At 39.9% G+C, this 14626-nt stretch overlaps 1 protein-coding gene across 1 annotated transcript in view; it reads right to left on the bottom strand.

Moving 5' to 3' along the window:
• Zw (glucose-6-phosphate 1-dehydrogenase Zw) overlaps positions 1-13089 on the bottom strand; it is a 54616-nt gene extending 41527 nt beyond the window's left edge. Inside the window, exons 1-2 of the mRNA XM_076177763.1 lie at positions 12254-13089; positions 4783-5002 (exon numbers count right to left, since the gene is read on the bottom strand). Coding sequence (XP_076033878.1) covers positions 4783-5002; positions 12254-12918 — 885 coding nt within the window. The 5' untranslated portion in view covers positions 12919-13089. The remainder of the gene's footprint in view (positions 1-4782; positions 5003-12253) is intronic.
• Between the last annotated feature and the right edge of the window lie 1537 nt (positions 13090-14626).

The raw sequence follows: 14626 nt of genomic DNA, 5'->3' as shown, positions 1-14626 counted from the left end.
TGCCACTGAGCGCCTGGGTCGTAGGGTTGCGCATCTAGAAGATTCGGTCGCCGATTGAAAACTTGCAAACATGATATGTAGGTTTTATTTTGGCAACTATGAAATCGTTGATACCGTCCCACACGAAAGACTACTTACTAAATTAGCTTTACATGGAATAAGTGGTAGCCTATTAGGTTGGACTAGTAATTGGTTGAATGGTCGAAAACAGAGAGTTGTTTTAAATGGAAAAACTTCTGGATGGAAAAGTGTTGCAAGTGGAGTTCCTCAGGGTTCCGTTCTTGGGCCACTTCTATTCATAGTATATATAAATGATATAGACCATGGACTAAAATCCACTGTTTCCAAATTTGCTGATGATACAAAACTGTGCGGAGTGGCAAATGATCACTCAAACCAATTAGTTATTCAAGAAGATTTAGATCAATTACAGCAATGGTCTGAAAAGTGGCTAATGAAATTTAACACAAGTAAATGCAAGGTAATGCACATAGGTAAAAATAACAGTAAGTACGATTACAAGTTATTTGGAAATTCGTTAACAAAAGTGGATAGTGAAAAAGATCTCGGCGTAATTATCAGTAACGACCTCAAATCATCCAAGCAGTGTATTTCAGCCTCTGAGAAAGCAAATAATATTCTAGGACTGATTGCGCGATCTTTTGATTTCAAAAGTCCATCACTCATTAACAAGCTATATAAATCGTTAGTTTGTCCACATTTGGAATATGCTGTTTCCGTATGGTCACCGAATCTCATTAAAGACATTGACAGACTGGAAAAAGTACAACGGCGAGCCACAAAACTGATTCCAAATATCAAAAATAAATCATACGAAAATCGACTAAAACATATGAATCTGTTTCCCTAAAAAAAGCGTAGACTCAGAGGTGACTTGATATAGGTCTAAGATTTTAAAGGGAATTGACAACATCAAAAGTGACCAAATTTTCACATTGAATGAGAATCGGACAAGAAACAATGGTCTCAAACTGTCCGGAAATAGATTCAATTTGGAAGTAGGTAGAAACAACTTTGCCAACCGTGTAGTTAATGAATGGAATAAACTTCCTGCACAGGTAGTGCAATGTAGTTCAGTTCGAAGCTTTAAGAATCATTTAGATAAATACCTAAGATGCTGTAATGATTATAATTTATCTTATATTATTTGTTTTTGTTTTGTTATAATTTGTCTGTCTGATTTTCATTTATTATTAGTTATGTCAATTTATTATTATTTACTATTTACCTGTTTGTTTATTATTTAACTATACCTATGTATTTATTTATGTATTTTATTTGTTATTTACATTATCATAGTTTTTATTTATTATTTTATTATTAATATGATTTTTTTTCGCATCCGACCTAGATATGGATCAAAAGGTCTCCTGTCGGCATGCTCCGCCTTTGTAATCCTTTGTAAACCGTCAGTGCATTCTAGGTTGTGACCTACTAAGGTTGGGGGGGGGGGCAAATCCAGACGGGATAACCTTGAAGAAAAGCCTCAAACATACCGCTAACTTTACCTCAAACTGCCTCACCCAGCGTTTCTCAACCTTTTTACCCTTGCGTAACCTTTAAAATAAATTGCATGTCTCAAGGAACCCCTGCGCAAAAAAAAAACACATATACCATATCTTTCTCATTTTATTTTCATCGTAATAATAGGTTAGATAGGATGATGTCTATATTACATTATTACAATAACCAAGAATATGGCGTGCATTATATGACGAATATGAAATTAAATAAAAAATCAAAAGTGCATTAGCTTATCTCACTTGTTCTCGCGGAACCCTTAGGGACCTTTTGCGGAACCTTAGGGTTCCTGTGAACACTGGTTGAGAAACGCTGGCCTAACCAAACATTTGCTAACATATTCCAATCCTACCAACAGCATGAAAATAACTTCCTCCGAATACTCTGTCTTTTTCTGTTGACAGGGAAAGGTGCTGGCTGCCGCTGGGAACCAGGAAAAACCCGCGTTGGGGGAAGAATTCCTGCAAGGCAGCATGACATGCACGAAACAGACAGACACTCCCGAGTCCGCCTCGCGATACCTCCTCCTCCACCACGTCTAACCCATCCACCTATCCCTTCTCTGCCTCACGCATCTCTAGCCCTTCTCCTCCTGTCCCTTACTCTTCCTTCAACATCTCCACATTTCACCCCCAATTCCCTCCAAAAACGCCTCCAGTTCTTCTTGCCTTCAAAACTAGCCTCACTATGCATATCCCGGATTGGCCAAATTCACCTCATCAGCGAGTTGGCATCCTATATGTAATCATCTCCTCCGGACGGAGTCAGAGGGTCAGGGTTATAGCTACACCAAAATAGTTCCAGCCACCAGGATTTTGCTGTATATGACTCTTGTTTGCTTGCACCTCACATCTTTGCATTTTCTCATCTAAGGGGACGGATCGCCTACGGGAGATTTCGATTTGGAGGACTCCATGATTTCCACAAAATCGTTTGATGTCAATCAAAACAAAACAAATACAAAGCAAAGTAGCCCCCTCCGCGCTCAAGGTCATGGTCGAAGCGTTAAGCGCCCGCAGCAATCCACAGGTGAGCAAGCGAGGAGGACAAGGATAAGAGCTGCAAGATGGTGTGTCGAAGGTTGTCATGCAACGGAGGTGGGGGGGTCGTGGGTTGCAAGGGGGGGGGCACAGCACAGGAGAGGGAGGATGTTGGAATGGAGAGGGGGCGTCATGAGATGCCGATGGTTGTCGTGGGATGGAAAGGACACTCAAGAACAGGAAGAGAGAGAGAGTAGTGGAATGTCCATGAAAGCTAAGGTTTGTACGGGAAAAGCCGCGGGACGGAGGAGCATGTTGACACGAGATAAGAGATTAAGCTCAAAGAACAAGAGTGTGGCGGCCAGGAGGCACAGGGAACGTCATGTCGGGCTAGTGTCAATGGAGAGGAGGAGGAGGAGGAGGAGGAGGAGGAGGAGGAGGAGAAGGAGGAGGAGGAGGAGGAGGAGGAGGAGGAGGAGGAGGGGGCGCTTCAGAACGAGGAGAATCAACAGGTGAAATGGAGGCGCCAAATGCCAATGATAGTTGTGGAAGTGGAAGACGAAGTGGAGGTGGGAGACAGGGGCTGATAATGTCAAGATTTTGGACATACCGCGGTCGAGAGATGCTACGAGTGAAGATATACAAGCAAAAGACCAAAATCTGCATGAACGCTCAGCTACACAGTCGTGAAGACCTTGAAGTCGAGGACAGAAAAAAAAGGGAGGTGACGACGCAAGCCCGGCAACAAGACTCCAGAAAGATGATTTATAGCTGGAAATAAAGGAGAGTTGGGGAAGAAGGGTGCAGGGCGGATATGGGTTGTCTGTGGCGGGGTGCAGGAAAATGAAAATGAAAAGAAATGGAGGAATGGAAACGAATCGACACGGGGGGGGGGGCAAACGGAAGAACAGACACGAAAGAGAGAGGGGGAGGGGGGAAATACAGGAATGAGACGGGAGAGGAGGGAGAGAAATACAAAAAGAGAATGGGAGAAAGACAGACAGGGGGTGGAAGATACAGTAGAAGGAGGGAGGGAGGGAGGGAGGGAGATAGACAGAGAGAGAGAGAGAGAGAGAGAAAGAGAGAGAGAGAGAGAGAGAGAGAGAGAGAGAGAGAGAGACATATCTCAATGTAACGCTGAGAAACTACTTCTGCCTAAACCTAAACAGTTATACAAATACACTGCATCACCAATCAGCGTTGTGGTGCCATTTTGAAAATAATGAAATGATTTGTCATACAACATGTCTTGTTAATTGCAAGGATCGCATATTCCTCACAATTGTAGATTTATTACAAAGCCTGTGTAACTCCTGCAAATTCAACTCATATGATGACTTCGACTCAATAGAATTTTTCAATTGAAAGAAAACCGAACTGGACCACAAAAGAATCTAAAAGCGGAATGGGTTCTGGGGATTTTTTTTTTTTCTCTAGAAAAGTTTCTGGGGCGGAAATGCCAATGGAGATGAAGACGTGATGTGTAAGCAAGAGGATCGACACATTTCCCCCATTAGTTCGAAGAGCCACAGACGACTGAGAGTGGACCGCCATCCAACCGAAGCCTTGGAAACATACTTCAGCAAAGAATGACAAAAGCTGGCGAATATTTATTTAACTTTGAACCAGGTAACAGGCTAATCATATTAGCTGGACCTACAACGATTTTTTTTTGTTTCCTATATCAGTTTCTAAAGTTTCATTTCCCTTCGTCCCTCGTAGCCGTAAACTCTGCTTCACTTCCCTATCTTGTCTGCCTGTATCTCTCCCCAAAGAGCTCGGCACTGTGAGCGCTGATGCGCATCCAGTCAGTAACACGGCTGACACTCAAGGTGACTTTATGAAGTCGCCGTCGCTGCTGCTGCTGCTGCTGCTAGGGTTACTTTCGTCACTTGTATTTGGGCTCGTTTCGCTCCTGCGCGGTCCAAACGTTACCAATATTCCAACTTCCGAAGTTGCACATTTGTTCAAAATGTCATTTGTTGAATGAGAAGTACGACAATCCTTTTGGTCGCGTGCTGCCATCTTGTTCACTAAAAGTAATTTTACTTCATCCAGAAGTCTTTACAAAGGTCTTCCAACCTTGTTACTACTTTTAAGATGATTTTTTCCCTTTTTACTTGATGATACGTTTAATATTTAGGGACAAAATTGAATTAAAATCTTGTCACCACCAAAATCGTTCAAGGGTGCATGCACGGCCCATGGTGTCGCGTCGTGTATTGTATGCCCCCCCCCCCAAAAAAAAAAAAAAAATTACCTTCTCATCGCGGATGTCGTCCGCGGACGTGGAGCAAGGCTTCTCCATAGCCACCAGGCACAGGATCTGCAGCAGATGGTTCTGCATTACATCGCGGATGATGCCGAACTCGTCGAAGTAGCCGCCACGGCCCTGAGTTCCGAAAGGCTCCTTGAAGCTGATGAGCACAGAGGCGATGTTGTCCCGGTTCCATGTGGGTCCGAAAATCCGGTTTCCAAACCTGTGAAACGAAGGAAGAGGACAACACAAGTCGTTACACAAGCGGTAGTAAGTAGTACATCGTAAGTGTAGTTCCACCATTGTTTAATCTCTCTCGCGCACACTAAAGTGCGCGCATTCCGGACATAAAACTTCCACTACGCAAATAGTGGTACTCATTGGCCCCATTTGCCCACGGAGATGTGTGTGGTGTTACGTCCCAGTTATCTATAGTTCGGGAAGTACACGATTTCTCAAACTTTCGTTAGGGTGGATAATAAGTCAAATTAGTCTAACAGCTGATTCGAGGACATTGGGGTGAATCTCTACCCTCCACCTCTCACCCTCCCTCCCTCACTCTCTCTCTCTCTCACACACACACTAATAACCTGTACATCGAGTATTTCTCCTGTCCGAACCGGGGAATTCCGAGGAAGAATGTGCTCCTGGGTAGTTCCCTTTCTCCAGCGCTTGATAAGTTGTAGCTTAATTTGTTTGTTTGATCTACTGCGTTCTGTTCTTCCTGTATTATTTATTACATACATACATACACACACGCACACAAACACACACGAGGTGGACCTAGCGTGAATTCTAAGTATTTACGGATAACATAAATAACTACGATTACGAATATTTTTACGAGAAAATATCCATCTCGCAAAATAGAAACTAAATACTCAATATTTAAGAACTGTAACCACATATAATTTGGCTACTAAAACATCTTAACAAAACAGGTCTATCCATGAAAATGTACACGGATAGCGTAAACTGCTGGTAACACGATTGGATGCGAGATGCCTGTCGGTAGGCATACATGAAAATATTTGTTCCTACAGCTGCTGACTGGAGAGGTGTTCGGGACAACTACATTTATGTACGAGTGAATGGTAATACTCAAATAAAAAAAAAACAATATAAAAAAGGCAGAGAGAAAGAGAGGTCGATGGGTCGGCAAATAAATACGGGCGACAGTCGCTCATCAGGGATAATTCTCCTCTCGAGAAACTTCGCCTTGGCATTTACCGACAAGAGGCGACAGAGACTCTCAATTCATGTCCATACATAAATTGAGTCTTTTACGACAAGTGGTTAGAAAAAGGAGTAGATGCGAACAGAAAAACATCACATATCTATCTTATCTTAGTAAGATGCCGAACTCATATATATTTCAACTGTAGGGATCATAAACTAAACTGTCGTATATGTATGGAAATTATCGTGAACGGGCAACCGTGCCTATCAACAATCACTGCAGCCTGCACAGACTACAGACATGTGTATGGTAATCTACCACTCCATCACCTAGGAGAAAGCCCTACGCAGCAACTAGGCTGAAGTAAGACAGAACGTGAAACGCTGAAGAAAAAGAAGAAGAAAAAAAAAAAAAAATCCGGGGCCCTTCACCATGCGTGCATGCTCGCCTCAGGGCGGGAAGGCGGGCAGGTCGCAGTCACCTGTACAAAGCCGATATAATGGAATCTCAGCGTTGGTTGGGTTCACGCGGTCTACTTTTTTTTTATATTATTTGTTAGATCTCGTGTGTTGCTGCTGCACAATTATATTTTATAAAATGTACGTTGCCGGTATAGTATGTAGCCTACCTCTTTGAAACTGGTATAGTATGTGGCCTACCCTATTTGAATGTGTCCTACCTCACGAAAAAATTAAACAAGGTTAGGTTAGATTAGGTACCTAACCTAACCTGCTTGGAAAGGTAAGCCACATTCTATACAAAAGAAAACAAATCGTAGGCCACATACTATACCGGCACCAAAAGTACTCTTTCCCTTCGTACTATCTGTGCGCTGGCGGCGCGATCGGAAGCGTATACCTACTCGCGAGTTCGAGTCCTCCATTTCTCACCGAGCCCAATTAGTGAGTGATCCCTTCCTCCAACCGTCCAAGCACAGAGGGCAAAGGTTTGCTTCGGCCGCAGCCACAGGCTCCTTCCTAACCCCTTTCGTTCATTTTGTGTTATGCACCGCAGCCGAAACCTTAGCCCGGCGTGCTCAGATAGCCACACGAAACAGTAGTTACCGATAATAACCGCTCATGATCAAACACCGGGTCTTGTGGAAAAGAAGACGTTCTGAACACCAAACTTACGATTCCATACCAATCCATTACACAGATCCGGTCCTGGACACCATTGGAGGAGGAGGAGGAGGAGGAGGAGGAGGAGGAGGACGACTCCAGGCGACGGGCGCCTAGCAGCAACCACACTGTCGCAACAGTGGGTGGGGTGAGGAGAGAGAGAGCGAGCGAGCGGCAGGGGGTGTCACCAAATCCCATAAAACACAATCGACAGGTACTTGTATAACGATATGGCGTGACGTCTGGCGAGAGAAGGGCGCCGGGGCGGGGGCGGGGAGCAAGGCAGCAGTGGGAGGGAGAGGAGAGAGAAAGGAAAGGGGGGAGGGAGAGGGTGGATGGATGGGAGAAGGTGAAACAGAGGATGGAGGGGAGGGAAGGGAGAGACGGAAGAGAGAGGATGGAGGGGAGGGGAGGGAGAGAGTGAAACAGAGGAGGGAGGGGAGGGGAGGAAGAGAGTGAAACAGAGGAGAGAGGAGAGGGCGGAAAGAGAGGAAAAAGGGAGAGAGGAGAAAGAGGGGTGAGGAGAGAGGAAAAGAGTAAAGGAGAAAAGACATACAAGAGAGAGTAGACGAGAAGAGATATATGAGAGGAAAGAGATGAGGTTAGAGATGAGAGGAGAGGAAGGAGAGTAAAGGAAATAGAGTAAAGGAAAGGAGAAAGAGAGTAAAGAGAAGAGGTTAAAGAGAAAAATGGATAGTAGAGGAAGCAGAGCAGATAAGAGACGAGAGAAGGGGATAAAATATGATACACACACATTCTCGTAATGGGGAGAGGAAACATGAGAGAATATAAATAAAGATTAAGTGTCATTCAGAGGAGAATTACTCAATTATATAGATTTTTGTCAACTCTAATATTTATGTTTCAATCTGTTTCATTTTCATTTTAGATAATGTCATTGTCACACAATAATAAAATAACGGACAAAGTAATTTATACATTTATAGGCCTATTAAAGTTGAGATTTAAGGATGGTAGCAAGAAATTAAGATAGTACAAATTAATCAACAATATAATTTGAGAAGAGATTAACTCCCAATCATGAATAAATGCTGTCACTGGCCCATAGGGATGTTACTAAATTCCATACAGTATTAACTGTATCAATCTTACACAACCAATACTTCATATGGGAAAGCTATGATACTGATCAAAATAAAGTGGGATCAAATACCCTTAAATTTTCCTACCATTTTTCCTATTCTTTGTATCTAGTAGTACATTACTTTAAAAATAATCTACTATCCCCCTTAAACTAGTCTGTGTTAAACCTAAAGGGTTTTTACTTTTTTCAAACTTCTTTTCTCTATATGATGCAAGTTTTTCATCTTGTTTCTAAGAGGTTATTTATTAGTAACTAATGTAGCTAGGTGTAGACATGGTCAGAATAACCAATGTTGAAAGTCATGTTATGATATTTAGCTTTTCAAATGTAATACTAAATGTTGACAATTAACCCAGTCATTGCTGTAGAATCATGGAATAAAACTGTTGAGTGGTTAGGAGTGACAAGATACTTTTTTCCTCTAAATTTAGGAGATCCAGTGGAATTTTATCTGTATATTATCCATAAAAAGAAACTGGGAAAGAAGTGGCTGTAGTATAGATGAAAGTAGGAACTGCACCAAGAATCTTATGCCTTGGCAAAAAGTTGATTGCTGTGATTTTTGTGATAAATATTACAAGTGCAAACAGGAATGCAATGAATATGTCTGGAAGCAGTTATGAATACAATTCAAGTTTAACTGTATACCTATTCTAAGACAAAAAATTTAAGCCTTGATCAGGTAATATTAGGTCAACTAAATGGAAATATAAAAAATAGAAACTAACAAGACAATGGACTCAGATGCAAGTAGGAAAAAACATGTTAGTGATACAATAGAAATAATCAAAGAATATGAAAAAGCCATAAGTTACAATAAAATTAAGCAAAACAGAAATTCAAGTATGGCATAATTTACAAAGTCACTTGATAGTGAGCAACAGTGGAACAAAGCAAAAAATGAGACTGAATTATGCAAGAAGAAACATGTTTTATCCCACCAGAACAAATGCAGTATATGTTGTATGCAAGAACAGGTTGTTGGGAAATTTAATTAACAGCAATGACTTTGAATTTTAGACAAATATTCGGGTTAAGAATGACAAGGAACATCATCAAGTGCATGAAATAATTTTGTTGTTCACCAGTGCCTCAATGTAAAATGCACTCCCAACATTGGAAAAACAAGATATGTACATAGATGTGCCAGTACATACTTAGTTGTAGTATTCAGTAAAGTAGCTGCACTTACGGGATCCTGCCTCTTAATCTTTAATTCCCAAACCTCATTTAAATTCATGTATGGTTACAGTTTGAGATATATATCCCTCTTGGTTGATAAAGGCAATATGTGATATATATACACTATGTAGAAGGAAATAATGACTGGCTAAACAAACACAACACAAACAGAACAATTTGCCTCTGACAAGACTTTATTCTTATTCCCATTAATTATTACTAGGTAAGCAACTACATTCTGAAAAACACAAAATCCATCTATAAAAAAAAAGCACACAAGACCCCTTGTACCCACCCACCATGCACATAACTAAAATACAGCCCACGAAAATGAACAATTCCACCAATATTCTATTCAAACACTTATAATAACCTGCCCCTAGTGCCTCAAAATATCCATCCAAAAATACAGAAGCTCAGATCACAAATCAAGATTACACAATAAAACTATATACTGTACTTCAAACTTCCTCAGAAATCAACCCAACATAGAAATCATTCACATGACAAGCAGAAATTGCAACAGAATACCTACATCCTGGTCACAACCTTGCATTAAAACAGTATCAACAAAGAATCAGCCTAGCAAGACTCAAAATATCACAGATAAAATCACCACACAAGAAACCGGGTACCTTATACTACACTGTCCTACACACCCTTTCCAGATAGCAACACAAAATCTCTTCATTGAATGACATGGACTGAACCTGTAGGTCTCCTGCAAGAGAACCAAGGCAATGGCCCACACATGAAGGACCTAACAGTGAAAATAAATAAGAAAGTAAACATACCAAGATCAGCAGCAATCACAGGTTCAGACCAGCAGAATGAAAACCACAATTTAGTTAATTTAGACTAGTTGCATAACCAATCATTCTATTGGAAATCACTACACCTTGTCTATAAGAGTATATATTAATGTTATGTTACTCCACTTAGATTACCCAAGTCCTCTTGGCTACAATCCACTCCTTATGTTATCATCCGACTTGTCATTCCTCTCAACTATTCCAAACTTCCTCATAATTCATATATGTTCCTCTTTAATCCAATTAAATATATGATTAGCAACATAGTGTACAGTTTTCTTTCTCCATTGAGTAATGTTGATGCATACAAGTAGTTCAATTGTCATCTTAACTAAATGTGAAAGTGATGCCTTATTTTATTACCAGTGTATATTTTGCGTAATCTTATCACTATCCAAGATTCTCTAACTGATTGACACACTACTGAACCTCAGTACATTACCTGCAACTACCCCAATATCTAATAATCCTACCCCAACAGCTTTTTGGTAATCCTGGTCCTATCCAGCATTATGGTTTGGTCTCAAAACCCTCTTGAGCTAAATACTGCAACACATATTACCAATAATCTATTAGAACTATCACCTAAGATTCAGATTACCTTAGTCTGAATATCCAATGGATTGTTGGTACCTTGTTCTACCATACTTAGCATGGGAAAAGTGGGGGAACAATTCTGTTGCCAGAAGAAATCTGGCATTATCAAAGAGTGCTGATTTTTTATTCTCCTCAATCTTAAGAATGTAAAAAGAGATCTTCAGTGATACTTCTAAACTTTTTTATGCAACCTGCAGTGATACTTTTCTTTTCTTTTCTTTTTTCATGAGAGGACATTTCATACAACAGCAACTGACACCTTATCACTGGGATCACTTACAGAATTTTTGTCCATTCCCAGAACTCTACTAATATTTGCAGTGACATACTGTGCTCACACTTGTACACAGGTGACAGCTCCTGTGCCAGGTACGCATCTCCTGGTGCATACTCCTTAACCACTTTGCTACAATGACACCTACATAGACATCATGAGGTGCAAGTAGATACACGAAGATCCCACCATCAACGTCTTGATTACATTTTTTTTTTGTAAATGTACACGAGTTACCCCCGGATTCTGTGAACTGGTTTGATAATGTTTTCTGTGTTTATTACTCAGTAAAATAGAATGAGTAATACAGCAGTAACTTTATATTTTATAATGCAAGTAGTGTGATCCAAATTACATATGGCAGTCGATACTGCACACAAGAATTTGAGTTGTACTGAAGTGGTTAACACAGCTGAGCGTATTACCACTGGAAGGGTAGTGCGCTACCATAAAACCTGCATATACATACTGCATATATGTATATGCACATGCAGTAACATGGACCGTTCTAAGGAAATTAAAATCAGTAATGCATTGACAGAAATGCACCACAGATTTTTCGGTAATGCACTACCTGTCCAGAAGTAACATGCCCAGCTCTGTTCCCTACACACCATGGCTTGGGTTAAGCTCCTGCTTATTATGCCTTATATCAACAATATGATCTTATGAAAGTGTCCTCTCTCTGCTGTATTTCTTAAATTCCATCTTTACCCTCACCACTTATTTGGAGGCATTTCAACAGGCTTACACTCGGTATTCTCATTGTGCCCTAAGATCTATCTCATCTTTCATTACCTTTCCTTCATTTTCTTATACAAGGCATGCAGACAAATGGTGAATGATCCTCTCCTCTTCCTCCTATTAGCCAGTGACATAAAATGACCCACAGTAATTCAACACAAACACTCCTATATTTCTTTCTGTAACTTATGGAAGGACAAAGAATCATTGCTAACTACTGTGAGGCTGTGAGTTTCCAACCAATGAGCACTATCACATCAGCCATGCATTTATTTTTTCTTCCAAATACAAAGACCAAATCCAGTAGTAAATGTGGTAGATATAAACACTACCCCACTAAGTTGTGGTAGATATATTTCTTTAACTATACTAGTTACAAAGATATATTCATTATTCACACATAATATGTCTACACAATAAGTACAGCTATGAAAATAAAAGTTAGCCATATAATCTTACCTTACAGAGATAAGATTCTGCACCATTTCTTTACCCAAGTAATGATCAATGCGATAGATCTGTTCCTCCTTAAACAGAGATGCTAAGTGATCTGACAGTTTGGCCGATGATGCAAGGTCTTTGCCAAACGGTTTTTCAATGATGACTCGAACCCACCCCTTTGTGTCTTGACAATGTGCATGAATATTTGCTGTGACAGATTCATACACTGATGGGGGTAGGGCCAAGTAAAATATACGATTAGCATCTCTGTCGTTTTGGTCCTTGAGGTGCTTGCTAAGAATTGCAAAATCCTCTCCTTTGTCATATGAACCGCGCACATATGTATTAATTTTCCAGAACTCTTCATACTTTTCCTGTTCTTCGCTTTTTACTTTCATGTAAGGTTCACATTTCTTTCGCACATCTTCCACGGTTAGGTTCGATCGGGCATATCCAACAAACTGAGTGTCCTGTGGAACAAGTATATCTCTATACAAGGCCCAGAGTGTTGGATATATTTTCTTTTTTGCCAGATCCCCAGATGCCCCCAGCACGACAAAGATATGGGGGGTGTTCCTCTGGAAATCTGTCTCTCCTTTAACATTAGCCTGAAGGAGCGACTGCCGGAAGATGGACAACATTTCAGTTTGAGAGTCAGACTTCGACAGCGTTGGTGACGACATGGCTGTAATCTTATTTGGGTCCTTCACACCCTTTCCTCTAACTCTGATATGGCTTCCCTGCTCACTTGACACCACACCGCAAACTACACACGTGTTCCCCAGCTTGACGACTGGTATTAGCAGCACACGACTAAACTACGCGAGAGCTGTCATTCAACTGATGTTGACATTTGTATTGTTGATAATACACACTACTCATATAAGCGACGAAACAATAGATCGTATAAAACTTTCGTGTTCTGCGATCACCGCATTGAATTCTTTCGCATGTGGGCATATACTGGTATAACAATATCTCATATTTGGAAATTACATAGATAGACTTGATGTAATAGCTACTAAGACAGCATTCCACGGTGATAGATTAAATTATAATCCTTTGCCCTGCTCAATGCATCTTCTCCCATGTTATGGTGGCAATATTGAATATTTTTCATTTCTTTCTCAGTCTCAGTTCATACCAAAACGGAATTTTGTTTATATTATTTTCCAACCACTGCAATTCATTTTTTTGCGTGTGAGTATAGGCATATGTAACAATATCATATTTGGAAATCAGAATGATAAACCTGTTGTAATAACCAATGAGACAGCATTCCACAGTGACGAATGAAATCATAATCCTTTGTCTTGTTCTTTGCAATATTTCACTAAAGAAATAAAACTTGTGTACCAATATATCTAAATTATTTCTCATGTTGTATTAGGTTTTACATATTTTTATATTAACGTGAAAAAACTGAGTGTGAAAAATAGGTACATTGTCAGACAGTGGTTGCAGTACAAACATTATCGTACATCTCCATTAAAAGCATATATTTGACCAATCAGATATCAGAAAATATCATACGTCATTATTAGTAAGATATCCGGTTTTTTCTATTTTAAATTGCATAACATTTTAAAGTCACCGGACAAAGATATATTTAGACCTCTATCTTCATATCGTAACCACCTTCAGCAGCAATAATATCTGAATAGATATATTTTGTAGCATATGATAACACATGATTGTGCTTTAGCCCAATATAGTTTTATTATTCAACTGTGTGAAATATGTGCGGAGCCATTATACAAAATTTCTTTCAGAAAGGAATAAATTTATAAACCCCAGGTGTAAATGGGATAAAAAATATATATCTTTTCATATTTCCTACTATATTCTCCGACATTTCGGATCCACTATGAGGATTTTTTGGGGGGCATGGTTTGAAGGAGAATTTGACAAAATATCGAAGGTTTAATTATACTCGCCACTATCATGACTTGATATCACCATTTAACAAAGATGTGTTATCATATATTCTCTCTTATTCTATTATCATTATCTACTGTGGGACACCGCATTTCAGATCTGGATAGTAAACTGACTAAAGTAAATGGCTAAAGGATGTGAACAAATATCGATGTCAATGCTTGAAATAACCTAGCTAGATAAAAACAGGGTAAGCTGGAACCATACATGAATGTAAATCTAGAAAGGATCATTGGACATAATATAATCATCGGTGATATAGCAAATTAGCAAATGCTGAAGCCATGTATTATCATTATTTTTTTAACTAAGTATGATTTGAGGAGTAATAGACAACACCAACAATCGGTGCTCCTTTCTTGTATACTACGATTACCTGATCATATCTAGGTAAATACTCCACAATAACTAGGTAAATACCCACGAGCTTTACTCCTTACTCATACACTACTA

The sequence above is a fragment of the Oratosquilla oratoria genome, chromosome 41 (genome assembly GCF_046742065.1).
Source record: "Oratosquilla oratoria isolate Oo_2021 chromosome 41, ASM4674206v1, whole genome shotgun sequence".
Lineage (NCBI taxonomy): Eukaryota > Metazoa > Arthropoda > Malacostraca > Stomatopoda > Squillidae > Oratosquilla > Oratosquilla oratoria.
Note: the sequence above shows the minus strand (reverse complement) of the source record. Positions and strands in the feature narration are given on the sequence as shown.